This window comes from Tachypleus tridentatus, chromosome 2 (assembly GCF_004210375.1).
Source record: "Tachypleus tridentatus isolate NWPU-2018 chromosome 2, ASM421037v1, whole genome shotgun sequence".
NCBI lineage: Eukaryota > Metazoa > Arthropoda > Merostomata > Xiphosura > Limulidae > Tachypleus > Tachypleus tridentatus.
The window spans coordinates 156,007,830-156,035,518 of NC_134826.1; the positions used below are offsets into that span (position 1 = coordinate 156,007,830).

The window sequence follows — 27,689 nt, forward strand, 5'->3', positions numbered from 1 at the left end:
TAAATGCAATAAACTACCTATTTTAATATCCATAAGGCATGAAATATTGGTAACCTTTTTATTGTTGGATAGGATAACATACAAATTACGAGTTAAATCTCAAGTAATGTGTTACTGTTTGGAAGAACATTGTACTAATATAATAGCAAATTAACAAACAATGGTTTATTAATATAATGAAGACACTTAAAATAAGAAGATTGGCTAATGTTTTGTTGGATGTAGTATATAGAAGAGGTTTGGAAACAGCTATATGTGAGATATATTTATTTCTATTTCATGTCTAAGAATGAGACATGATCACGTACATTAATTAAAGACTTGTAGTTCAAATGTTGTGTATGTTGATGTCTCTTTGTTAGAGAACAAACTCTGTAGAGAAATAAACATATCTCTCCAAACTTCATTTTGTTCGTAAATTAAATGGGTTCCCCTTTAAAAGTAAACTAAATAGTATTCTTTATTATGTTTATAAATCATTGTTTGTCAATTAATAAACATAATAAAACTTCTCAGCTGATGTGTGCCTAGTTGAAAGTGACCAAGGTTTATCTTCTGCACCGGTGAGGAGAACAAGCTCACAATGTGATTTAGCGAAAGTAAATTCAGCAGTGGGTTAAATGATGGTTAGACCTTGTTCGGAATCCTGCCTATATTACTGACGTAGCTGGTTCACGAGTGCTTGACGTATTTGGTTGGTAGCAGTATTGGCCAATAGTTGTCTAAAATAATCCCTGAAATTTCTTATATTATTTAAAATTAAAGATAAACGATTTTGACGAAACACGTTGATATTAATATTTTCTACGCTAGCCAAGTCGAATAGCTGTAAAACTGGGGTCAAGTTGCCCTGATGCACCGCTAGCTGGACTCGGACAGTCAAGCTGGACAAAGTTCCCGTCATTCGCAAGAGATAGAAAAAGCGAAAAGAACGAAATAGAAAATTCTGTTGAAGTCGAATGTTCGAAACCATAAGATTGAAAGTTAAAATATCTCGTCCATCTGTTGTATTACACGAGAGCTGGATTTCACCAACCCTTCTAATGTTAGAGAAACCGCTAAGCTGGCCGCTATTTACAAATACAAACACAAACCGATATGAACTAAGAGAAACCGGTTCTACAGCTCTAAGACGAGCCTGCAGGTTCGCCACCAAACTGTCCAGGTATCCACTAGCATTCTTACAAAGTACCGAAATGTCTGCTTCACCTCCGGAAAGGTTACCAACAGCTGGACTTAGGAATAATATTGTAGAATTATCTATTAATAATTCCACACCAGGTGACAGAACATCAAAAAAGAATTGTGCAATTTGTAATTCGACTAATGGCTTGAAAGCCAAAACAACACCTTGGATCAGAGCGTCATTAACAGGTGAAGTGATAATTGGAATGTCCAGAGACGTAAAGTTGGTCCCAAACACGAACTGAGAAACAACGTTAAGTAGTGTGAACGTGTTGTTTACGTCGTAAGAAAGTGAGAAATCCAACAGAAGAGAGGTGTCATTTGAACCCACGGATAGATCGCCAGAATAATTAAAAGGAATAGTAGAAACATTACCACTTATCTGTCCCATTCCGATGATTAAAATGTCTGAAGCAATCAGAGTGGCTCTTCCTGTTATTGTGGATGCATTCGTAAGTTGAATATCTTGTATTTGTATGGCTTGTAATCCCGTCAAGTTTAAATCGGATAACGTAGTGACAATTGGTCCAAACGTCACGTCAATGGCGAAGCTTACGTCTTCGAGAGGCACGGACTGGGGAAGATTAGCTACAGCTTTTTTGTATAGCATCTGTTATTACGTTCTCCAACTGGTCAAAAGTAGCCTGCGTAAAGGTGCCTTTATAGAAAGAAATAATCTTATAAGTAAAAGCAAACCGTCTACAGCTAAATCAACTAACTAATGTCAACAAAATCTCTGACATATGAATTGGAAATCAAAATAAATCGTACTGAAGCGTAGGATACAAACAGTTTGTTCTAACAGTGTATAATATTTTAGTTACTAAATCATGTAACATTTTATTGAAAATAAACGGTACAGAAACAGTGACGATGTACAAACTTTCTGTCAGTAACATAAACTTCGTTAATATCCTGTTTTCTTAAACACTGACTTTGTAAATACCTTTAATTAAATTGTAAATATGGCAATTTATTATTTTCTTCTCATCAGGCGAACAGTCTTAAATCATAAATTTTTTAGCAATGTAGCAAATATTTAAAACTTGTCTTAAAAGTAGAATGCAAAGAAATTTATCACTGTTGTTAAACTACAAAACAAAACGGTCGGACTCACCTTCCGGACAACAGGCAAGAATAACGATGAAAAGCCATAAGAAAAACACTTGTTTTTCCTCCCTGCTTTTGGTACCATTTTTATAACGAAGAAATCCTGAAAGTAATGGAAATACACTTTAAAATATTCGAAGATATTACATTCAGTCGGTAACCAAATTCTTCATTACTACAGAGTACAGCCCAGAAAAAAAAGGTTATTTTCACGCTCTAGTAGTTACAAAGTTCAACAAAGAAACAGGTCTTCGTTTTTAACCTCTTGTAATTATGAGGCACAATAGTTTTAGTGAGACTTGCATCATCACAAATAACTGTAATCCGCCTACACATACATAAAGCGGTTGTTAGATAATCTTTCTTGACCACGACGTTTTGGAAGATCTGAGTTTGGTGTATCACAAAACAACAAACCCAACAATCAAAGCACTTTCGGAAGAATGTATACTCTTAATCAGGGGGTCAAACAGTAACGAATAGAAAGAGTAAAGTGTTTACTGATTATTTCGCTTCTTTTGATTTTATCACGTCCTGCTCATTTTCCACCCACCCCTTAAAATAAAAGTTTTACCTTCCAAATTGCGAAAACTGTCAAGTGTCATGTTTTCTGCTTCATTTAACATTTAAATTATTTGTAGCACAATTTACAGCTAAACAGTGTTTGGCCTCCTAAAAAAGTAGTTGTATGGGATGCCTACAAGTTCTATAAACTACTAGATTATACATAAAAATGTCTGAAGTTATTTATGACATTGTATACTCTTCAGTTTTCAGTGTGTTATATTAGTGAAGTAAGAAAAATAGTGTATATAATTTGCATTTTTGCCATACTTATAATATATCTTTATTTATATATAAGTACAATTATAGTTCAATGAATGAAGATATTTCTTTAAAATATTAAGCTTCACTGAAAGTAAAGGTTCAGAATTAATAAGAAGACGCAGAGTATTCAATACAGCAATGGACTTTCTGTTAAATTTATAAATAAACTTTTGCACCTTAAAGTCAATTGGCTTATAGTTAAAGTAATGCGTCTAAAGATATCTTAGACAAGAGATAATGTAACAAAAAATTGCAAAAAGCAAGGATCACGTAAGGACAGTAATACCAAAAAACGCCGAAATAGAGTAAACGTGAATGGAAATTATGAAACAAATATCTCCAGTCAATCTGACTAGTATTCAGTTTAAATCATTTATTTCAAACCTGAACTCACACAACTGACACGGATTTAGTTGGAGATAAAAGTTATCTTTGAAAATATTTAGCTATTTATATGTGATTTGAATCAGGTTTATTGTATATATCGCGATCTTGTTTCTATACTTTTTGTCACTGTTATCCTCACATCATTTTATATTTACAAAATGTTTTTTTAAATTATTTTCTCACCTTTGTTCCCTTCACTGAAAGCAAATGTCTTCTATGAATGTGTGTAATAACATTTAATGTTATATTTACTGACTTCTTTTTTTTTCACTCGTTCACTTCATACATAATATATGGTTTGGTTCCCTAAAGACATCGACTGTATTGTGTACAAATCATTGAATATTCTACATGTTCTAATGTTCTCCTGCTATTAACTGGTAATTCTTGTTTCACCCTGTGATTAAGCTTTTTAAAGGAACATCAAATTTCTCTAAGAAAGCCAACTTTAAGGGATAAAAATAATGTAGTTTACACTAGATTTCTTCAACTACACAAGGGCTATCTGCGTTAGCCATCGCTAATTTTGCAGTGTAAGACTAGAGTGAAAGAAACTAGTCATCACCACCTACCGCCAACTCTTGGGTTACTCTTTTACCAAAGAATAGTGGGATTGTCTGTCGCATTATAGTGCCCCCACGGCTGAATGGGTGAGCATGTTTGATGTGACGGGAATTCGAACTCGTGACCATTGGATTACAAGTCGTTCACCCTAACCACCTGGCTATGCTTGGCCTCTTTAACTGATAGAAAACACCACCATGCTTAGTGAAAAACTGTTGTTAAGAACTCTTTAAAATTATCTTCTGTCGTACGAAAGTCATTACGAAAGCTTCATTTATTTTTTGGTTAACCTGGAATAATGAAAAAAGGAAGATGACCACTTGGCTATTTAGCTAGTCTACAGTTCTCCACCTTAGCAGCACTTTTCTATGATACTGGAAGTCTCACAAGCTGCGAAACACTCAATAATGATAATTATGTGGTCGAGTAAGGCTATAACTGAGGTTTAGCATGATAGAGTAACAGACCAAATTAAGCAACCATTATGCCTCTTTGCCCTCTAAGCACCACTGTAATTGGTAGTAGGTTAACATCTGTGCAATGACTGTTAGCATTATTTGATTTGCAAATAAAGCAACAACGATATCACAGAACCCGTTGATGGTGATTCTTACTGTTAACTTTGTTATAATATACACCCTTGTGCAAATTAATTGAAACAAGGCAGAAAATTACGATTTTTCAATTTTTGCGTTTTATTTCTGAGAAGCCAAAAATTACTCACAAATTAATACATGATATGACTGCCTTTATTTTTCAGAAGATCACTAATCCGCTTTGGCATCGAGTCCACGAGTTGACTGCAATCTTTACTAATTTTTGGATCGCGGCACCACACCTCAATTATGGCCTCAATTAGCTTATCTTTCGTGGTACAGTCTTTTCCTAGAAGCCTTTCTTTACAAATCACCCAAAGATTTTCAATAGGATTTAAGTCCGAAGAGTTTCCAGGCCAGTCCAGCACCTTTATTCGCGTTGTAGTCATAAAATTCTTCACAAGTTTCGATGTGTGGCACGGAGCCAGATCTTGCTGAAAAAGGCAGATCCATCTGGAAATCTCTTTTTCAATTCTGGAATGACTCTTCTCTGCAAAACTTTGATGTACTGTGGTCCTCGCATCATACCTTCTACGATATGTATGCCTCCGACGCCATAGTAGCTGAAAAAGCCCCAAAACATCTTCAAGGGATGTTTTACAAACTGATTGATGTGAGATTCTCGAAGTTTCTCACCTGGAGATCTGCAAACATGCAGACTTCTTTGACCCTGTACGAAGAAATGAGTCTCGTCACTGAATAACACTTTCCTCCATTGTTCTTGCATCCAGTTTCTATATTTCAGACCCCATTGATACCGTTTTTTCTTTATTGAGTTGGTAAGTTGTTTTTTGACTGGTCTCCTTGCCCTTTGATCGACATCAAGCCTACGACGAACCGTTGAAGAGCTGACTTTTATTCCTTTGACTTCGAAATCTCTTTTTTATGGCGTCACTTGTCTTCCGTGGATCTTTCACACTCTCCATAACCACGTAAACGTCGTCTCTTGGTGTTGTTTTCCTTTTTCGGCCACATTTTCCTTTACGTTTCGGACTGATAGACTGACCTTGGCCTTGATCACACGGTCGATAGGCTAACACCAACGACGTTCGCGATTTCCCTGTAAGTCATGCCGGTGTGCTCGTGCAGTGTCACAATCTTTGTACGCTTTCTAGGAGTCATAGTGTATGATGGCTGAAAGAGAAAGTCTAACGTACTTTCGAATAACGTAATATTCCTCAAAATTTCGTCATATATCCCAAAAACAGACCACAGCAAATGACGCCGTCTATGTAAATAAATGACTATTAAAGGAAATCAGCGGGTCCAGCGAGCCGACACCGGCCACCATGCTGAAAATATTGTAAAATGACCATTTGTTTCAATTAATTTGCACAAAGGAGTATAAACATTAAGGTTTTAAAAAAAATTAACTCATTGTGTGTTTCTTACAATTATAATTAAGATACGATACTGTTGTTCATAACTGAGATATTATCCCAAACTAAACTTGTATCACTAATAGAAATACGTACCTGACTTAATAAACTTGTAGATTTTTTCAATGCGGGTTTAGAAGATTTGTTCAACATATATAGGGAGCCTCATACCGATAAACAACTACATTTACGTGCTGTTCTCTACTAAACGGCATTTATATTGGGCGTGCAATAGTGAAGTTTTATGTGAGCCACGTGCAACGTGTCATCTTCTAAAGGAAGTTTCATTCATAAATAATTTGTGCTTTACAAGCTGAAAACGCCGGAAGTGGCATCTTGTGGTGTTCAGTCATTAGATGTCACAATCATTTTAATAGTTTCTATTATTCAGTAAGGACTGGTTCATGTAACCGTAACTACACCTTGTTTTACAAAATCACATCACATATAAATACCTCGACAGCATGTTTGAAATGAATAATTATCAACGATTCTTAGGCTTACCGTTTCGTCATCGTTGGTTAAAATTGTAAGTGTAATGTTTTGTTTATTTGATAAATGTAGTATTTTTATTTTTTAGGGGGAAATGCCTTACATTTCCAGTAAGTAACAGAACAAAGGGTTGTACAATAATAAGAAGGAAGTGACAAACAGTTTTCACGTTTCCTGTGCTAGTAGGCCTCAAAGCCGATTTTGTGTCATATTGGTTCTTTTTCTCCTATATTCCTGATTAAAGAATGTTATTACGCATCTGATACTGGTTCTTTTTTTCGTGTTTCTGATATATAAAATGTTTTTATACGTCTAATATTGGTTCTTCTTATATTTTTTATTTAAAGAATGTTTTTTTATATAAATCTGATATTGGTTCTTCTCATGGTCGAGATTAAAGAATGTTTTTGCATCTCATATTGGTTCTTTTTTCCTATTTTCTAATTTAAAGAATGTTTTTGTACATCTGATATGGGTTCTTTTTTCTTATGTTTGTGATTTAGAAAATGTTTCTATGCATCTGATATTGGTTCTTCTTATGTTTCTGAGTAAAGAATGTTTTTATAAATATGATATTGGTTCTTTTTTTCTTATATTCCCTATTTAAAGATTGTTTTTATATTGGTTGTGTTTTCCTGTTTCTAATTTGAAGAATGTTTTTATAAATCATATATTGGTTCTTTGTTTCCTATGTTCCTCATTAAAGATTGTTTTCACACATCTCATATTGGTTCTTTTCTCTCATGTTCCTTGTTAAAAAATGTTTTTGTACATCTGATATCGGTTCTTCTGACTTCCCTGATTAAAGAATGTTTTTATAAATCTGATATTGGTTCTTTTCATAATACGTTCCTGATTTAAGAATGTTATTACCCATCAGCTATTGGTTCTTTTCTTCTTCTTTTCCTTATTCAAGACTGTTATTAGGCATCTAATATTGGTTCTTTTTTTCGTGTGTTTGGATTTAAAGAATATTTTAGACATCTAATGTTGGTTCTTATTATGTTCCTGATTTAAATAATGATTTTATACATCTGATGTCGGTTCTTATTATGTTTCCGATTTAAAGAATGCTTTTATACATCTAATATTGGTTCTTCCTATATTTCTGATTTCAAGAATGTTTTTATACATCTGATATTGGTTCTTTTTTCCTATGTTCCTGATTTAAATAATGTTTTTATATTGGTTGTTTTTCCTCTGTTTCTAATTTGAAAAATATTTTGTTAAATCTGATATTGATTTTTTTCCCAATATTCCTGATTAAAGAATGTTATAACGCATCTGATATTGATTCTTCTTTTCCTATGTTTCTGATATAAAGAATATTTTTATACATCTGATATTGGTTTTTTGATGTTAATGATTTAAATAATGTTTTTATACATCTGATATTGGTTTTTCTGATGTTAATGATTTAAATAATGTTTTTATACATCTGATATTGGTTCTTCTTATATTTCACAATTAAAGAATGTTTTCATAAATCTGACATTGGTTTTTCATATGGTCCTGATTAAAAAATGTTTTTATGCATCTGATAGTGTTCTTTTTTCCTATTTTTCTAATTTAGAGTATGTTTCATAATCTGATAATGGTTCTTCTTATATTCCTGATTAAAGAATGTTTTAATAAATATGATATTGGTTCTTTTTTCCTATGTTCCGTTTTGAAGAATGTTCTTATGCATTTGATATTGTTTTTTTCCCACGTTTCTGATTTAAAGAATTTTTTATACACATGATATTGGTTGTTCTTATGTACCTTATTTGAAGAATGTTTTTTGCATCTAATATTGATTCTGTCTTTCTTTTGTTCCCGATTTAAAAATGTTTTTTATCTATCATATTGGTTCATTTTTCATAAGTTTTTAATTTAAAGAATGTTTTTATACATCTGATATTGGTTCTTTTTATATTCTTGATTAAAGAACGTTTCTATAAATTTGATATTGGTTCTTTTTTCATATGTTCCTGATTAAAGAATGTTATTACGTATCTAATATTGATTTTTTTTCCAACGTTTCTGATTTAAAGAATGTGTTTTATACATCTGATGTTGGTTCTTCTTATGTTCCTCATTTGAAGAATGTTTTGTACATCTAATATTGATTCTTTCTTTCTTATGTTCCTAATTTAAAAATGTTTTTTATCCATCTGATATTGGTTCTTCTTATATTCTTGATTAAAGAATGTTTCTATAAATCTGATATTGGTTCTTTTCCCTATGTTCCTGATTTAAAGAATGTTTTTATACATCTAATATTGATTCTTCATATAATTCACATTTGAAGAATTTTTTATACGTATGATATTGGTTGTACTTTTGTTCCTATTTGAAAAATGTTTTTATAAATCTCATATTGGTACTTTCTATCTTATGCTCCCGGTTGAAGAATGTTTTTATAAATCTGATATTGGTACTTTCTATCTTATGCTCCCGGTTGAAGAATGTTTTTATAAATCTGATATTGGTACTTTCTATCTTATGCTCCCGGTTGAAGAATGTTTTTATAAATCTGATATTGGTACTTTCTATCTTATGCTCCCGGTTGAAGAATGTTTTTATAAATCTGATATTGGTACTTTCTATCTTATGCTCCTGGTTGAAGAATGTTTTTATAAATCTGATATTGGTACTTTCTATCTTATGCTCCCGGTTGAAGAATGTTTTTATAAATCTGATATTGGTACTTTCTATCTTATGCTCCCGGTTGAAGAATGTTTTTATAAATCTGATATTGGTACTTTCTATCTTATGCTCCCGGTTGAAGAATGTTTTTTATAAATCTGATATTGGTACTTTCTATCTTATGCTCCCGGTTGAAGAATGTTTTTATAAATCTGATATTGGTACTTTCTATCTTATGCTCCCGGTTGAAGAATGTTTTTATACATCTAATATTGGCTCTTTTTTCTTATGTTTCTGATTAAAGAATTTGTTATACATGTGACATTGGTTTCTTTAGGAATTTCGCACAAAGCTACACAAGGGCTATATGCCCTGCGCTAGCCGTCACTAATTTAGCAATGTTATTCTCGAGGGAAGGCAGCTAGTTAACACTATGCACTGCCAACTCTTGGTCTTCTCTTTTACGAACGAATAGTGGGATTGACTGACACATTATAACTCCCTCATTGCTGAAAGGGCGAGCATGTTTGGTGCAACGTGGATTCGAACCCGCGATCCTCAGATTACGAGTCGAACACCTTAAACCATTTCGCCATGCCGGGCTTCTGATATTGGTACTATTATCTATCCTACGTTTTTGATTAAAGAATGTTCCTAAACATCTGATATTAACTCGTTTTTTCTTCTTATATTCCTGATTTAAGGCATGCATTTATATTGGTTGTTTTTCCCTATCTTTATAATGTGAAGAATGTTATTACTCATGTAATATTGGTTCTTTTTTCTTATATTTCTGATTTAATGAATGTTTTTATATATCTAATGTATTCTTTCTTTCTTATGTTCGTGATTGAAAAATGTTTTTATGCATCTGATAGTGGTTCTTCTTTTTTTCTGTTTTTAAAAATGTTTTTATGAATCACATATTAGCTCTTTATTTCCTATGTTCCTCATTAAAGTTGTTTTTATACATCTGATATTGGTTCTTTTTTGTCATGTTCCCTATTAAAGAATGTTTTTCCCTCTGATATTGGTTCTTTTTTTTCCTATGTTTCTAATTTAAAGAATGTTTTTATACATATGATATCGGTTCTTTGATGTTCGTGATCAAAGAATATTTTTATATATCTTATATTGGTTCTTTTCTTTCTATGTTCCTGATTGAGGAATGTTTCTATGCATCTGATATTGGTTTTTCTTATGTTTCTGATGAAAGAATGTTTTTATAAATCTCACATTGGTTCTTTTCTTCCTATTTTACTTATTAAAGAATGTTATTACGCATCTGATATTGATTCTTTTTTTTCTTATGTTTCAGATATAAAGAATATTTTTATACGTCTGATGATGGTTTTTCTAATGTTCCTGTTTAAAGAATGTTATTGTTGGGTTTTTTTCCACACATTTCTGATTTAAAGAATTTTTTTATACATACGATATTGGCTGTTCTTTGGTTCCTGATTAAGGAATGTTTTCCTTCGTCTGATATGTTTTTCCTGTGTTGATGAATAAAAGGGTTTTTATGCATCTGATGTTGATTCATTTTATGTTCCTGATTTAACAAATGTTTTTACACATCTGATATTGATTCTTCTTATGTTCCTGATTAAATAATGTTCATGTAGATATGAATCTTATTTTGTTCCAGATTTAAAGAATGTTTCTATAAATCTGATATTGGCTCTTTTTTCCTACTTTTCTAATTTAAATATTGTTTTTATACGTCTGATATTGGTTCATGTTATGTTTCTAACGTGAAGAATGTTTTTTTATAAATCGGATATTGTGTCATCTTAAGTTCCTGATTTAAAAAATGATTTTATACATCTAATATTGATTCTTTCTCTGTGATGTTCCTCATTAAAAAAAATATGCATCTGATATTGGTTATTCTTGATTAAAGAATGTTTTTATAAATCTGATATTGGTTCTTTATTTCCTATGTGCTGATTAAAGACTGTTATTATGAATCTAATATTAGTTCTTTTTTTGTATGTTATTGATTTAAAGAATCTTTTTATACATGTGATATTGGTTCTTCTGATGATCCTAAATAGGGAATGTTTTCATAAATCTGATATTGTTTTTTCCTTTGTTCCCGATGAAAGAATGTTAGTACGCATCTGATACTGGAAACGCAAACGAACTTGGCAGGGGTTTAGTTTAGAGAGGGAGAAATCAGAAGAATGATCTCCCCAACAGGGGCGGTTAGGAGGAACGTTGTGAAGTCAGAAGAATTCTCTCCCCAACAGGGGTGGTAAGGAGGAACGTTGTGGTTCCTCTTCTTCTCCTCACATGAAAGATTATTTAATTCTGCTTGGGAATTTACCTGTATCTTACTTTGATTTGTTTGAAGTTGAATCTGATATTGGTTCTTCTTATGTTTTTATAAATCTGATGTTGGTTCTTTTTTGTTATGTTCCTGATTATAGAATGTTATTTCGCATCTGATACTGGTACTTTTTTTCCTATTTTTCTGGTTTAAAGAATGTTTTTATATATCTGATATTGGTTCTCTTTTCCTATGTTCCTATTCAAGGAATGATTATAATATGGCTTGTTACTGTAGAAGGAGGGATTATAGTGTGGTGTAACACTGTAGAAGGAGAGATTATAGTGTGGTGTATAACTGTAGAAGGAATGATTATAGTATGGCTTGTTACTGTAGAAGGAGGGATTATAGTGTGGTGTATTACTGTAGAAGGAGGGGTTATAGTGTGGTGTGTTACTGTAGAAAGAGGGATTATAGTGTGGTGTGTTACTGTAGAAGGAGGGATTATAGTGTGGTGTGTTACTGTAGAAGGAGGGGTTATAGTGTGGTGTGTTACTGTAGAAGGAAAGAGTATATTATGGCTTGTTACTGTAGAAGGAGGGATTATAGTGTGGTGTGTTACTGTAGAAGGAGGGATTATAGTGTGGTGTGTTACTGTAGAAGGAATGATTATAGTATGGTGTGTTACTGTAGAAGGAATGACTATAGTGTGGTGTGTTACTGTAGAAGCAATGACTATAGTGTGGTGTGTTACTGTAGAAGCAATGACTATAGTGTGGTGTGTTACTGTAGAAGCAATGACTATAGTGTGGTGTGTTACTGTAGAAGCAATGACTATAGTGTGGTGTGTTACTGTAGAAGCAATGACTATAGTGTGGTGTGTTACTGTAGAAGCAATGACTATAGTGTGGTGTGTTACTGTAGAAGCAATGACTATAGTGTGGTGTGTTACTGTAGAAGGAGGGATTATAGTATGGCTTGTTACTGTAGAAGCAATGACTATAGTGTGGTGTGTTACTGTAGAAGCAATGACTATAGTGTGGTGTGTTACTGTAGAAGCAATGATTATAGTGTGGTGTGTTACGGTAGAAGGAGAGATTATAGTGTGGTGTGTTAGTGTAGAAGGAGGGATTATAGTGTGGTGTGTTAGTGTAGAAGGAGGGATTATAGTGTGGTGTGTCACTGTAGAAGGAGGGATTATAGTGTGGTGTGTCACTGTAGAAGGAGGGATTATAGTGTGGTGTGTCACTGTAGAAGGAGGGATTATAGTGTGGTGTGTTACTGTAGAAGGAAGGAGTATAGTGTGGTGTGTTACTGTAGAAGGAAGGAGTATAGTGTGGTGTGTTACTGTAGATGGAGGGATTATAGTGTGGTGTGGAGGGATTATAGTGTGGTGTGTTACTGGAGAAGGAAGGAGTATAGTGTGGTGTGTTACTGTAGAAGGAGGGATTATAGTGTGGTGTGGAGGGATTATAGTGTGGTGTGTTACTGTAGAAGGAAGGAGTATAGTGTGGTGTGTTACTGTAGAAGGAGGGATTATAGTGTGGTGTGTTACTGTAGAAGCAATGACTATAGTGTGGTTTGTTACGGTAGAAGGAGAGATTATAGTGTGGTGTGTTACTGTAGATGGAGGGATTATAGTGTGGTGTGGAGGGATTATAGTGTGGTGTGTTACTGTAGAAGGAAGGAGTATAGTGTGGTGTGTTACTGGAGAAGGAGGGATAATAATGTGGTGTGTTACTGTAGAAGGAGGGATTATAGTGTGGTGTGTTACTGTAGAAGGAAGGAGTATAGTGTGGTGTGGAGGGATTATAGTGTGGTGTGTTACTGTAGAAGGAAGGAGTATAGTGTGGTGTGTTACTGTAGAAGGAATGATTATAGTGTGGTGTGTTACTGTAGAAGGAAGGAGCATATTGTGGTGTGGAGAGATTATAGTGTAGTGTCACTGTAGAAGGAGGGATTATAGTGTGGTGTGTTACTGTAGAAGGAATTATTATAGTGTGGTGTGTTACTGTAGAAGGAATTATTATAGTGTGGTGTGGTTCTGTAGAAGGAGGGATTATGGTGTGGTGTGGTTCTGTAGAAGGAGGGATTATGGTGTGGTGTGTTACTGTAGAAGGAAGGAGTATAATGTGGTGTGGAGGGATTATAGTGTGGTGTGTTACTGTAGAAGGAAGGAGCATATTGTGGTGTGGAGGGATTATAGTGTAGTGTGTTACTGTAGAAGGAATGATTATAGTGTGGTGTGTTACTGTAGAAGGAGGGATTATAGTGTGGTGTGTTACTGTAGAAGGAATGATTATAGTGTGGTGTGTTACTGTAGAAGGAGGGATTATGGTGTGGTGTGTTACTGTAGAAGGAGGGATTATAGAGTGGTGTGTTACTGTAGAAGGAAAGGGTATATTGTGGTGTGTTACTGTAGAAGGAAAAGGGTATATTGTGGTGTGTTACTGTAGAAGGAAAGGGTATATTGTGGTGTGTTACTGTAGAAGGAATGATTATAGTATGGCTTGTTACTATAGAAGGAATGACTATAGTGTGGTGTGTTACTGTAGAAGGAATGATTATAGTATGGCTTGTTACTATAGAAGGAAAGAGTATATTGTGGTGTGTTACTGTACAAGGAGGGATTATAGTGTGGTGTGTTACTGTAGAAGGAGGGATTATAGTGTGGTGTGTTACTGTAGAAGGAGGGATTATAGTATGGCTTTTGTTACTGTAGAAAGCAATGACTATAGTGTGGTGTGTTACTGTAGAAGCAATGATTATAGTGTGGTGTGTTAGTGTAGAAGGAGGGATTATAGTGTGGTGTGTTACGGTAGAAGGAGAGATTATAGTGTGGTGTGTTAGTGTAGAAGGAGGGATTATAGTGTGGTGTGTTAGTGTAGAAGGAGGGATTATAGTGTGGTGTGTCACTGTAGAAGGAGGGATTATAGTGTGGTGTGTCACTGTAGAAGGAGGATTATAGTGTGGTGTGTTACTGTAGAAGGAAGGAAGTATAGTGTGGTGTGTTACTGTAGAAAGGAAAGGAGTATAGTGTGGTGTGTTACTGTAGATGGAGGGATTATAGTGTGGTGTGGAGGGATTATAGTGTGGTGTGTTACTGGAGAAGGAAGGAGTATAGTGTGGTGTGTTACTGTAGAAGGAGGGATTATAGTGTGGTGTGTTACTGTAGAAGCAATGACTATAGTGTGGTTTGTTACGGTAGAAGGAGAGATTATAGTGTGGTGTGTTACTGTAGATGGAGGGATTATAGTGTGGTGTGGAGGGATTATAGTGTGGTGTGTTACTGTAGAAGGAAGGAGTATAGTGTGGTGTGTTACTGGAGAAGGAGGGATAATAATGTGGTGTGTTACTGTAGAAGGAGGGATTATAGTGTGGTGTGTTACTGTAGAAGGAGGGATTATAGTGTGGTGTGTTACTGTAGAAGGAAGGAGTATAGTGTGGTGTGGAGGGATTATAGTGTGGTGTGTTACTGTAGAAGGAAGGAGTATAGTGTGGTGTGTTACTGTAGAAGGAATTATTATAGTGTGGTGTGTTACTGTAGAAGGAAGGAACATATTGTGGTGTGGAGAGATTATAGTGTAGTGTCACTGTAGAAGGAGGGATTATAGTGTGGTGTGTTACTGTAGAAGGAATTATTATAGTGTGGTGTGGTTCTGTAGAAGGAGGGATTATGGTGTGGTGTGTCACTGTAGAAGGAGGGATTATAGTGTGGTGTGTTACTGTAGAAGGAATTATTATAGTGTGGTGTGTTACTGTAGAAGGAATTATTATAGTGTGGTGTGGTTCTGTAGAAGGAGGGATTATGGTGTGGTGTGGTTCTGTAGAAGGAGGGATTATGGTGTGGTGTGTTACTGTAGAAGGAAGGAGTATAATGTGGTGTGGAGGGATTATAGTGTGGTGTGTTACTGTAGAAGGAAGGAGCATATTGTGGTGTGGAGGGATTATAGTGTAGTGTGTTACTGTAGAAGGAATGATTATAGTGTGGTGTGTTACTGTAGAAGGAGGGATTATAGTGTGGTGTGTTACTGTAGAAGGAATGATTATAGTGTGGTGTGTTACTGTAGAAGGAGGGATTATGGTGTGGTGTGTTACTGTAGAAGGAGGGATTATAGAGTGGTGTGTTACTGTAGAAGGAAAGGGTATATTGTGGTGTGTTACTGTAGAAGGAAAGGGTATATTGTGGTGTGTTACTGTAGAAGGAAAGGGTATATTGTGGTGTGTTACTGTAGAAGGAATGATTATAGTATGGCTTGTTACTATAGAAGGAATGACTATAGTGTGGTGTGTTACTGTAGAAGGAATGATTATAGTATGGCTTGTTACTATAGAAGGAAAGAGTATATTGTGGTGTGTTACTGTACAAGGAGGGATTATAGTGTGGTGTGTTACTGTAGAAGGAGGGATTATAGTGTGGTGTGTTACTGTAGAAGGAGGTATTATAGTGTGGTGTGTTACTGTAGAAGGAGGGATTATAGTATGGCTTGTTACTGTAGAAGCAATGACTATAGTGTGGTGTGTTACTGTAGAAGCAATGATTATAGTGTGGTGTGTTAGTGTAGAAGGAGGGATTATAGTGTGGTGTGTTACGGTAGAAGGAGAGATTATAGTGTGGTGTGTTAGTGTAGAAGGAGGGATTATAGTGTGGTGTGTCACTGTAGAAGGAGGGATTATAGTGTGGTGTGTCACTGTAGAAGGAGGGATTATAGTGTGGTGTGTTACTGTAGAAGGAAGGAGTATAGTGTGGTGTGTTACTGTAGAAGGAAGGAGTATAGTGTGGTGTGTTACTGTAGATGGAGGGATTATAGTGTGGTGTGGAGGGATTATAGTGTGGTGTGTTACTGGAGAAGGAAGGAGTATAGTGTGGTGTGTTACTGTAGAAGGAGGGATTATAGTGTGGTGTGTTACTGTAGAAGCAATGACTATAGTGTGGTTTGTTACGGTAGAAGGAGAGATTATAGTGTGGTGTGTTACTGTAGATGGAGGGATTATAGTGTGGTGTGGAGGGATTATAGTGTGGTGTGTTACTGTAGAAGGAAGGAGTATAGTGTGGTGTGTTACTGGAGAAGGAGGGATAATAGTGTGGTGTGTTACTGTAGAAGGAGGGATTATAGTGTGGTGTGTTACTGTAGAAGGAGGGATTATAGTGTGGTGTGTTACTGTAGAAGGAAGGAGTATAGTGTGGTGTGGAGGGATTATAGTGTGGTGTGTTACTGTAGAAGGAATTATTATAGTGTGGTGTGTTACTGTAGAAGGAAGGAACATATTGTGGTGTGGAAAGATTATAGTGTAGTGTCACTGTAGAAGGGAGGATTATAGTGTGGTGTGTTACTGTAGAAAAGAATTATTATAGTGTGGTGTGGTTCTGTAGAAGGAGAGGATTATGGTGTGGTGTGTCACTGTAGAAGGAGGGATTATAGTGTGGTGTGTTACTGTAGAAGGAATTATTATAGTGTGGTGTGTTACTGTAGAAGGAATTATTATGGTGTGGTGTGTCACTGTAGAAGGAGGGATTATAGTGTGGTGTGTTACTGTAGAAGGAGGGATTATAGTGTGGTGTGTTACTGTAGAAGGAATTATTATAGTGTGGTGTGTTACTGTAGAAGGAATTATTATAGTGTGGTGTGGTTCTGTAGAAGGAGGGATTATGGTGTGGTGTGGTTCTGTAGAAGGAGGGATTATGGTGTGGTGTGGTTCTGAAGAAGGAGGGATTATGGTGTGGTGTGGTTCTGTAGAAGGAGGGATTATGGTATGGTGTGTTTCTGAAGAAGGAGGGATTATGGTGTGGTGTGGTTCTGAAGAAGGAGGGATTATAGAGTGGTGTGTTACTGTATAAGGAGGGATTATAGAGTGGTGTGTTACTGTATAAGGAGGAATTATAGAGTGGTGTGTTACTGTATAAGGAGGGATTATAGAGTGGTATGTTACTATAGAAGGAATGACTATAGTGTGGTGTGTTACTGTAGAAGGAGGGATTATAGTGTGGTGTGTTACTGTAGAAGGAGGGATTATGGTGTGGTGTGGTTCTGTAGAAGGAGGGATTATGGTGTGGTGTGGTTCTGTAGAAGGAGGGATTATGGTGTGGTGTGTTTCTGAAGAAGGAGGGATTATGGTGTGGTGTGGTTCTGAAGAAGGAGGGATTATAGAGTGGTGTGTTACTGTATAAGGAGGGATTATAGAGTGGTATGTTACTGTAGAAGGAAAGAGTATATTGTGGTGTGTTACTGTAGAAGGAAGGAGTATATTGTGGTGTGGAGGGATTTTAGTGTGGTGTGTTACTGTAGAAGAAAGGAGTATGGTGTGGTGTGTTACTGTAGAAGGAAGGAGCATATTGTGGTGTGGAGGGATTATAGTGTAGTGTGTTACTGTAGAAGGAATGATTATAGTGTGGTGTGTTACTGTAGAAGGAGGGATTATAGTGTGGTGTGTTACTGTAGAAGGAATGATTATAGTGTGGTGTGTTACTGTAGAAGGAATGATTATAGTGTGGTGTGTTACTGTAGAAGGAGGGATTATGGTGTGGTGTGTTACTGTAGAAGGAGGGATTATAGAGTGGTGTGTTACTGTAGAAGGAAAGGGTATATTGTGGTGTGTTACTGTAGAAGGAAAGGGTATATTGTGGTGTGTTACTGTAGAAGGAATGATTATAGTATGGCTTGTTACTATAGAAGGAATGACTATAGTGTGGTGTGTTACTGTAGAAGGAATGATTATAGTATGGCTTGTTACTATTAGAAGGAATGACTATAGTGTGGTGTGTTACTGTAGAAGGAGGGATTATAGTGTGGTGTGTTACTGTAGAAGGAGGGATTATAGTGTGGTGTGTTACTGTAGAAGGAATGATTATAGTATGGCTTGTTACTATAGAAGGAATGATTATAGTGTGGTGTGTTACTGTAGAAGGAATGATTATAGTATGGCTTGTTACTATAGAAGGAATGATTATAGTGTGGTGTGTTTCTGTAGAAGGAGGGATTATGGTGTGGTGTGTTACTGTAGAAAGAGGGATTACAGAGTGGTGTGTTACTGTAGAAGGAAAGAGTATATTGTGGTGTGTTACTGTAGAAGGAAGGAGTATATTGTGGTGTGTTACTGTAGAAGGAAGGAGTATATTGTGGTGTGTTACTGTAGAAGGAAAGAGTATATTGTGGTGTGTTACTGTAGAAGGAAAGAGTATATTGTGGTGTGTTACTGTAGAAGGAAGGAGTATAGTGTGGTGTGTTACTGTAGAAGGAAGGAGCATATTATGGTGTGGAGGGATTATAGTGTAGTGTGTTACTGTAGAAGGAATGATTATAGTGTGGTGTGTTACTGTAGAAGGAATGATTATAGTGTGGTGTGTTACTGTAGAAGGAATGATTATAGTGTGGTGTGTTACTGTAGAAGGAATGATTATAGTGTGGTGTGTTACTGTAGAAGGAATGATTATAGTATGGCTTGTTACTATAGAAGGAATGATTATAGTGTGGTGTGGTTCTGTAGAAGGAGGGACTATAGAGTGGTGTGTTACTGTAGAAGGAAAGAGTATATTGTGGTGTGTTACTCTAGAAGGAATGATTATAGTGTGGTATGTTACTGTGGAAGGAATGATTATAGTGTGGTGTGTTGCTGTAGAAGGAATGATTATAGTATGGCTTGTTACTATAGAAGGAATGACTATAGTGTGGTGTGTTTCTGTAGAAGGAGGGATTATGGTGTGGTGTGTTACTGTAGAAATAGGGATTATAGAGTGGTGTGTTACTGTAGAAGGAAAGAGTATATTGTGGTGTGTTACTGTAGAAGGAAGGAGTATATTGTGGTGTGTTACTGTAGAAGGAAGGAGTATATTGTGGTGTGTTACTGTAGAAGGAAGGAGTATATTGTGGTGTGTTACTGTAGAAGGAAGGAGTATATTGTGGTGTGTTACTGTAGAAGGAAAGAGTATATTGTGGTGTGTTACTGTAGAAGGAAAGAGTATATTGTGGTGTGTTACTGTAGAAGGAAAGAGTATATTGTGGTGTGTTACTGTAGAAGGAATGATTATATTGTGGTGTCTTACTGTAGAAGGAAAGAGTATATTGTGGTGTGGAGGGATTATAGTGTGGTGTGTTACTGTAGAAGGAATGATTATAGTATGGCTTGTTACTATAGAAAGAATGATTATAGTGTGGTGTGGTTCTGTAGAAGGATGGACTATAGAGTGGTGTGTTACTCTAGAAGGAATGATTATAGTGTGGTATGTTACTGTAGAAGGAATGATTATAGTGTGGTATGTTACTGTAGAAGGAAAGAGTATATTGTGGTGTGTTACTGTAGAAGGAAAGGGTATATTGTGGTGTGTTACTGTAGAAGGAAAGGGTATATTGTGGTGTGTTACTCTAGAAGGAATGATTATAGTGTGGTGTGTTACTCTAGAAGGAATGATTATAGTGTGGTATGTTACTGTGGAAGGAATGATTATAGTGTGGTGTGTTACTGTAGAAGGAATGATTATAGTGTGGTGTGTTTCTGTAGAAAGAGGGATTATAGAGTGGTGTGTTACTGTAGAAGGAAAGAGTATATTGTGGTGTGTTACTGTAGAAGGAAAGAGTATATTGTGGTGTGTTACTGTAGAAGGAAGGAGTATATTGTGGTGTGTTACTGTAGAAGGAAGGAGTATATTGTGGTGTGTTACTGTAGAAGGAAAGAGTATATTGTGGTGTGTTACTGTAGAAGGAAAGAGTATATTGTGGTGTGTTACTGTAGAAGGAAAGAGTATATTGTGGTGTGTTACTGTAGAAGGAAAGAGTATATTGTGGTGTGTTACTGTAGAAGGAAAGAGTATATTGTGGTGTGGAGGGATTATAGTGTGGTGTGTTACTGTAGAAGGAATGATTATATTGTGGTGTGTTACTGTAGAAGGAAAGAGTATATTGTGGTGTGGAGGGATTATAGTGTGGTGTGTTACTGTTGAAGGAAAGAGTATATTGTGGTGTGGAGGGATTATAGTGTGGTGTGTTACTGTAGAAGGAAGGAGTGTGGTGTGTTGCTGTAGAAGGAAGGAGTATATTGTGGTGTGGAGGGATTATAGTGTGGTGTGTTACTGTAGAAGGAAGGAGTATGGTGTGGTGTGTTACTGTAGAAAGAGAGATTAAAAAGTGGGATGTTTTAAAAGGTTTGTTTATTAACAAAGTGGGAGATCAAATGTGTGAACATGTAAACTAAAACAAAGGATATAGATGTTAGTGGATTTTTTTATATACATTATGAGAATCTAATCCACTGAAAATATGTCCTTCGAATGTTCTCTAGAATCAATTTAAAAAGAACAAGATACACGTCTTGCTACACCAGTTAAAGATACTTCAACTTTCATTACATGTTAGGCATTATATACAAACATGGAAAATGGAAAAGAAAATTGCAAAAAAATGTTATTGGAATTGTGTGTATAACTGAAATAAACTTATATAAATGACAACAACATGTCCGTGTTTCTCAAACATTGGATAACTTTGATTTTGGTACTGGAAGAAACAGCATTAGTTTTATATAAAATAAAACATGGTGAAAGACTTCAGTGTTAGTACAATACCATGAATCAGTGTGTTTATGAAACAGATATGTTTCTAACTCTGTGGTGTAAGTGTTAGTACAATACAAGTTACAGTTGTTAAATTGTACTTCTAGTTAAAGGTGTTTTTCACTCAATTAATAGCTTTGAAGTTTGCATTCATTTAAACATAATATGACTAGAAGATAGGAGAGTATTAACAACTGTAATTCTGGGAATGGTTTATCTTGTGTTATCATCACATTGTGACTAGAAGATAGGACAGTATAAACAACTGTAATTCTGGGAATGGTTTATCTTGTGTTATCATCACATTGCAACTAGAAGATAGGACAGTATTAACAACTGTAATTCTGTGAATGGTTTATCTTGTGTTGTCATCACATTGTGACTAGAAGATAGGACAGTATTAACAACTGTAATTCTGGGAATGGTTTATCTTGTGTTATTATCACATTGTGACAAAAGATAGGACAGTATTAACAACTGTAATTCAGGGAATGGTTTGTCTTGTGTTATCATCACATTGTGACTAGAAGATAGGAGAGTATTAACAACTGTAATTCTGGGAATGGTTTATCTTGTGTTATCATCACATTGTGACTAGAAGATAGGACAGTATTAACAACTGTAATTCTGGGAATGGTTTATCTTGTGTTATTATCACATTGTGACTAGAAGATAGGACAGTATTAACAACTGTAATTTTGGGAATGGTTTATCTTGTGTTGTCATCACATTGTGACTAGAAGATAGGACAGTATTAACAACTGTAATTCTGGGAATGGTTTATCTTGTGTTATCATCACATTGTGACTAGAAGATAGGACAGTATTAAAAGCTGTAATTCTGGGAATGGTTTATCCTGTGTTATCATCACGCTATGACTGGAAGGTGTCTTAAAATCATTAAACGTATTGCGATGTGTTACGGTTTAAACGGTAGACACAAGAGCCAGTTTATTTTATCTCTTGTACGATAAACCATAAAAGTACCTGTAAACACTACGCTAATTTCTGTGTCTTAGTCTTTCACAGTTCAGTTCACATGTTTCTGGCATCCCATGCTTGCATAGTTGAATTCTTCAATGAATCCAGCTACAGTTCATTTTACTTTCGGTAGATGTCGCTTCATGTGTAGAGCTAAGTGGTCCGACCGAGCGAAAGATCGTTCACACACATTGCACTTGAACGGCTTGGCTCCAGTGTGTTTCCTGTAGTGGCGAGTAAGTTCGTCCGACCGAGCGAATCGCCACTGACACTCCGGCCAGTGACATGTATAGGGCTTTTCTCCTGAATAAAACAAATACATGTATGTATATCACAAGTAGCATACATTAGGAAGTTAATCAACGTATTTGTCTACATCGGAAAACATTAAGCCTCTTATTTAACATGCACTAATAAATTAGTAGTTTTAAAACAAATTACGTTTCAGTTTCTCACGAATGATCAAAATAAGCAACTTGTGAATGTCCATAACAATAGGGCAATAAGCAGTTTATGAATATTCTAGCAAGAAGGCACAGACAGATTATAATGTAAGGCGAGGTTCTTTGTCTAATCGATATGTACTGTCACACGAATGACTGTTCCTGCAGTTGTGGGCAGTTGACCTGAAATTACGATCGTCTACAGATAAGTTAGCTCTTGAGTTAGATGGTCAGAAAAATTGCAGCATTATGTGTGACCACTTAAAGTCGATATCTGAAACCCATCCCTTTAAGCTGGTGTTTTATGTGACCAATCAGACTTGATTTATTTGTTTGTAGTAAAGCATAGAGTACATACACCACGGATATCGAAACCCTGCTTTTAACGTAGTAACTCCACAGACATTAAAGTTCATTAATGGTTCTTCTGATCTGATGTTATTAACAACTTTAAACATCAACCTTCTCTCTTCAAGTCATATATTTACTATTTCCAAATTGCTTAGTATTTCTGTGCCGTGTTGAAACAGTAACTCTGTCAATAAGCCGATAACGTTGTTGTCCAATCACCAACTCACACGTCAGGTGAAGGTCTTGTTGACTGACACTTTCAAAGCTATACAATATACTTACTGACTAAAACGTCCACATTGTGTTAAAGCTACTGACCTTGGCCTGAACTTTGTTCGTTACACACGTGCAGTACAGCTTCACAGTTGTATGTAGTGGTAGGTACAACCAGCTTTGATTTACTACCTTTAAGCCAATGTTTACTCTGTAAACCGTTAGGAGGCGGCTTTTGTTAAAAGAAGCGCTGTTAGCACGACATATGTTGTAAAATAACGTCCGCTTTAGAAAACTGACTCAGTCATAAAATCCTGCTCTAAGTTCGGATTGTATGGCCGAATTGGAAAGGAAAGCCATTTGAGAAAACGATAAGTGAATAATTGTAAAATAAGAGATCGTTCAAAGAGCTTTCCTTATTAAAACAGGCTCACTGTTTTTAGAAACGAATTATACTTTCACGCCAGCGGCTTTAACTGCTGTATATCTCAGTGTATTTACGAAGTTCTTACTTTTCCCAAAAATATGTCGTTCCAAAGTAACACAACGTAATACGTAGATGACTGTTTTGAAAGAATATGAAACCAAAATATTACCAGGCTGTAGAGATTTTCTTCACCATGAACCGTATTGCCATATAGCGATTATTAAATGCGATTTATCTTCAATTATGTAAAGTGACACAATTTAATATTCAAAAGAACAGATATAAACGTTTTTTGCTCATATTTTACGGATTAGTTGGACTAAACACATAAACTGTTATTTTCAAGCTCATTATATCAAAATTTAAAACAGATAAACTGCTATCTTCAGGCAGTGTTTTACATCTGTTTTTTTCAGACCGATAGGTCATAAAACAAAAGCCGTACATGTACTTCCACAGACTGTGTCCCAGAATGCATTATTTATTGAACATTTTAAGATTGATAAATACAATACAAATTAAAGGTACAAATATAATACAAATTGGAGTATAAATACAATCCCAATAAAGTTATAGTTTATCTGGTTATTTACTTAGTACTGAAATTATTAACATTTAATTATGAAAATTATTGTTTTACTTTAAATAAATATTGTGTTTTTATTGTTAAACAGAAATCATCTCGTAGTTAGTGTTATACAGTAAGTAAGGTTTCTATTATATTACAAGTTAGTGTTATACAGTAAGTAAGGTTTGTATTATATTACAAGTTAGTGTTATACAGTAAGTAAGGTTTGTATTATATTACAAGTTACAGTTTCTACAGTAAGCAAGGTTTATATTATAATACAAGTTACAGTTTCTACAGTAAGCAAGGTTTATATTATATTACAAGTTACAGTTTCTACAGTAAGGTTTACATTATATTACAAGTTACAGTTTCTACAGTAAGGTTTGTATTATATTACAAGTTACAGTTTCTACAGTAAGGTTTGTATTATATTACAAGTTACAGTTTCTACAGTAAGTAAGGTTTGTATTATATTACAAGTTACAGTTTCTACAGTAAGTAAGGTTTGTATTATATTACAAGTTACAGTTTCTACAGTAAGTAAGGTTTGTATTATATTACAAGTTACAGTTTCTACAGTAAGTAAGGTTTGTATTATATTACAAGTTACAGTTTCTACAGTAAGTAAGGTTTACATTATATTACAAGTTACAGTTTCTACAGTAAGTAAGGTTTGTATTATATTACAAGTTACAGTTTCTACAGTAAGTAAGGTTTGTATTATATTACAAGTTACAGTTTCTACAGTAAGTAAGGTTTACATTATATTACAAGTTACAGTTTCTACAGTAAGTAAGGTTTACATTATATTACAAGTTACAGTTTCTACAGTAAGTAAGGTTTACATTATATTACAAGTTACAGTTTCTACAGTAAGTAAGGTTTACATTATATTACAATTTACAGTTTCTACAGTAAGGTTTGTATTATATTACAAGTTACAGTTTCTACAGTAAGGTTTGTATTATATTACAAGTTACAGTTTCTACAGTAAGTAAGGTTTACATTATATTACAATTTACAGTTTCTACTGTAAGGTTTGTATTATATTACAAGTTACAGTTTCTACAGTAAGGTTTGTATTATATTACAAGTTACAGTTTCTACAGTAAGTAAGGTTTACATTATATTACAATTTACAGTTTCTACTGTAAGGTTTGTATTATATTACAAGTTACAGTTTCTACAGTAAGGTTTGTATTATATTACAAGTTACAGTTTCTACAGTAAGTAAGGTTTGTATTATATTACATGTTACAGTTTCTACAGTAAGTAAGGTTTGTATTATATTACAAGTTACAGTTTCTACAGTAAGTAAGGTTTGTATTATATTACAAGTTACAGTTTCTACAGTAAGTAAGGTTTGTATTATATTACAAGTTACAGTTTCTACAGTAAGTAAGGTTTGTATTATATTACAAGTTACAGTTTCTACAGTAAGTAAGGATTGTATTATATTACAAGTTACAGTTTCTACAGTAAGTAAGGTTTGTATTATATTACAAGTTACAGTTTCTACAGTAAGTAAGGTTTGTATTATAGTACAAGTTACAGTTTCTACAGTAAGTAAGGTTTGTATTATATTACAAGTTACAGTTTCTACAGTAAGTAAGGTTTGTATTATATTACAAGTTACAGTTTCTACAGTAAGTAAGGTTTGTATTATATTACAAGTTACAGTTTCTACAGTAAGTAAGGTTTGTATTATATTACATGTTACAGTTTCTACAGTAAGTAAGGTTTGTATTATATTACAAGTTACAGTTTCTACAGTAAGTAAGGTTTGTATTATATTACAAGTTACAGTTTCTACAGTAAGTAAGGTTTGTATTATATTACAAGTTACAGTTTCTACAGTAAGTAAGGTTTGTATTATATTACAAGTTACAGTTTCTACAGTAAGTAAGGTTTGTATTATATTACAAGTTACAGTGTTATACAGTATATAAGGTTTGTATTATATTACAAGTTACAGTGTTATACAGTATATAAGGTTTGTATTATATTACAAGTTACAGTGTTATACAGTATAATATCTTTAATGCCTTTACTGTAGTTAGTAGTAGACACTTGAGGCTGTATAATATCTGTAAAGTCATTAGTGGTAGACACTTGAGGCTGTATAATATCTGTAAAGTCATTAGTGGTAGACACTTGAAGCTGTATAATATCTGTAAAGTCATTAGTGGTAGACACTTGAAGCTGTATAATATCTGTAAAGTCATTACTGGTAGACACTTGAGTCTGTATAATATCTTCAATGTTTGTATGATATCTGTAATACTTTTACAGTAATTACCACTACAGTTAGTAAACTGTTTAATGTGTTTTTTGGTTTTTTGGAGTAGTGTTTTTACAGTAATTACCACTACAGTCAGTAAACTGTTTAATATGTTTTTTAGTTTTTTGGAGTAGTGTTTTTACAGTAATTACCACTACAGTCAGTAAACTGTTTAATATGTTTTTTAGTTTTTTGGAGTTGTGTTTTTACAGTAATTACCACTACAGTCAGTAAACTGTTCAATATGTTTTTTAGTTTTTTGGAGTTGTGTTTTTACAGTAATTACCACTACAGTCAGTAAACTGTTTAATATGTTTTTTAGTTTTTTTGAGTAGTGTTTTACAGTAATTACCACTACAGTCAGTAAACTGTTTAATATGTTTTTTAGTTTTTTGGGTTGTGTTTTACAGTAATTACCACTACAGTCAGTAAACTGTTTAATATGTTTTTTAGTTTTTGAGTTGTGTTTTTACAGTAATTACCACTACAGTCAGTAAACTGTTTAATATGTTTTTTTAGTTTTTTGAGTTGTGTTTTACAGTAATTACCACTACAGTCAGTAAACTGTTTAATATGTTTTTTAGTTTTTTGGAGTTGTGTTTTTACAGTAATTACCACTACAGTCAGTAAACTGTTTAATATGTTTTTTAGTTTTTTGGAGTTGTGTTTTTACAGTAATTACCACTACAGTCAGTAAACTGTTTAATATGTTTTTTAGTTTTTTGGAGTAGTGTTTTTACAGTAATTACCACTACAGTCAGTAAACTGTTTAATATGTTTTTTAGTTTTTTGGAGTAGTGTTTTTACAGACTACAGTAGCTCTTTTCCATTGATCTACACAACAATAACTTTATCACTTGAACTGAGTTAATGAAGATGATTTACCTGTGTGGATACGTTGATGAGCTTTCAGATGGCTGCTTTTTGTATATACCTTGGAACAACCTAGAAATACACAGTAAAATATCAAAGATGGCTGCTTTTGGTGTGCACCTTGGAACAACCTAGAAATACATAGTAAAATATCAAAGATGGCTGCTTTTGGTGTGCACCTTGGTACAACCTGGAAATACATAGTAAAATATCAAATATGGTTGCTTTTGGTGTGCACCTTGGAACAACCTAGAAATACATAGTAAAATATCAAAGATGGCTGCTTTTTGTATATACCTTGGAACAACCTGAAAATACACAGTAAAATATCAAAGATGGCTGCTTTTTGTATATACCTTGGAACAACCCAGAAATACACAGTAAAATATCAAAGATGGCTGCTTTTTGTATACACCTTGGAACAACCTGAAAATACACAGTAAAATATCAAAGATGGCTGCTTTTTGTATATACCTTGGAACAACCTGAAAATACACAGTAAAATATCAAAGATGGTTGTGTGCACCTTGGAACAACCTAGAAATACATAGTAAAATATCAA

The 27,689-nt window shown here is 34.4% G+C and overlaps 2 protein-coding genes across 3 annotated transcripts in view; both read right to left on the minus strand.

Annotated features, from left to right (window-relative positions):
* On the minus strand, nucleotides 1-22,024 carry LOC143245438 (uncharacterized). 2 transcript variants are annotated; one of them, XM_076491803.1, is made up of 3 exons: nucleotides 21,975-22,024; nucleotides 2,303-2,398; nucleotides 1-1,843 (listed from the first exon to the last, which is right to left on the minus strand). In XM_076491803.1, exon 3 carries the CDS (start codon nucleotides 1,793-1,795, stop codon nucleotides 656-658), a length of 1,140 nt encoding a protein of 379 aa, XP_076347918.1. In that variant the 5' UTR covers nucleotides 1,796-1,843; nucleotides 2,303-2,398; nucleotides 21,975-22,024; the 3' UTR covers nucleotides 1-655. The 2 variants fall into 2 exon arrangements, with proteins under 2 accessions (XP_076347918.1, XP_076347917.1); XM_076491802.1 differs by lacking the exon at nucleotides 21,975-22,024 and adding an exon at nucleotides 6,146-6,288.
* LOC143245439 (uncharacterized) overlaps nucleotides 21,907-27,689 on the minus strand; it is a 9,296-nt gene continuing 3,513 nt past the window's right edge. Inside the window, exons 2-3 of the mRNA XM_076491804.1 lie at nucleotides 27,140-27,199; nucleotides 21,907-22,271 (exon numbers count right to left, since the gene is read on the minus strand). Coding sequence (XP_076347919.1) covers nucleotides 22,084-22,271; nucleotides 27,140-27,199 — 248 coding nt within the window. The 3' untranslated portion in view covers nucleotides 21,907-22,083. The remainder of the gene's footprint in view (nucleotides 22,272-27,139; nucleotides 27,200-27,689) is intronic.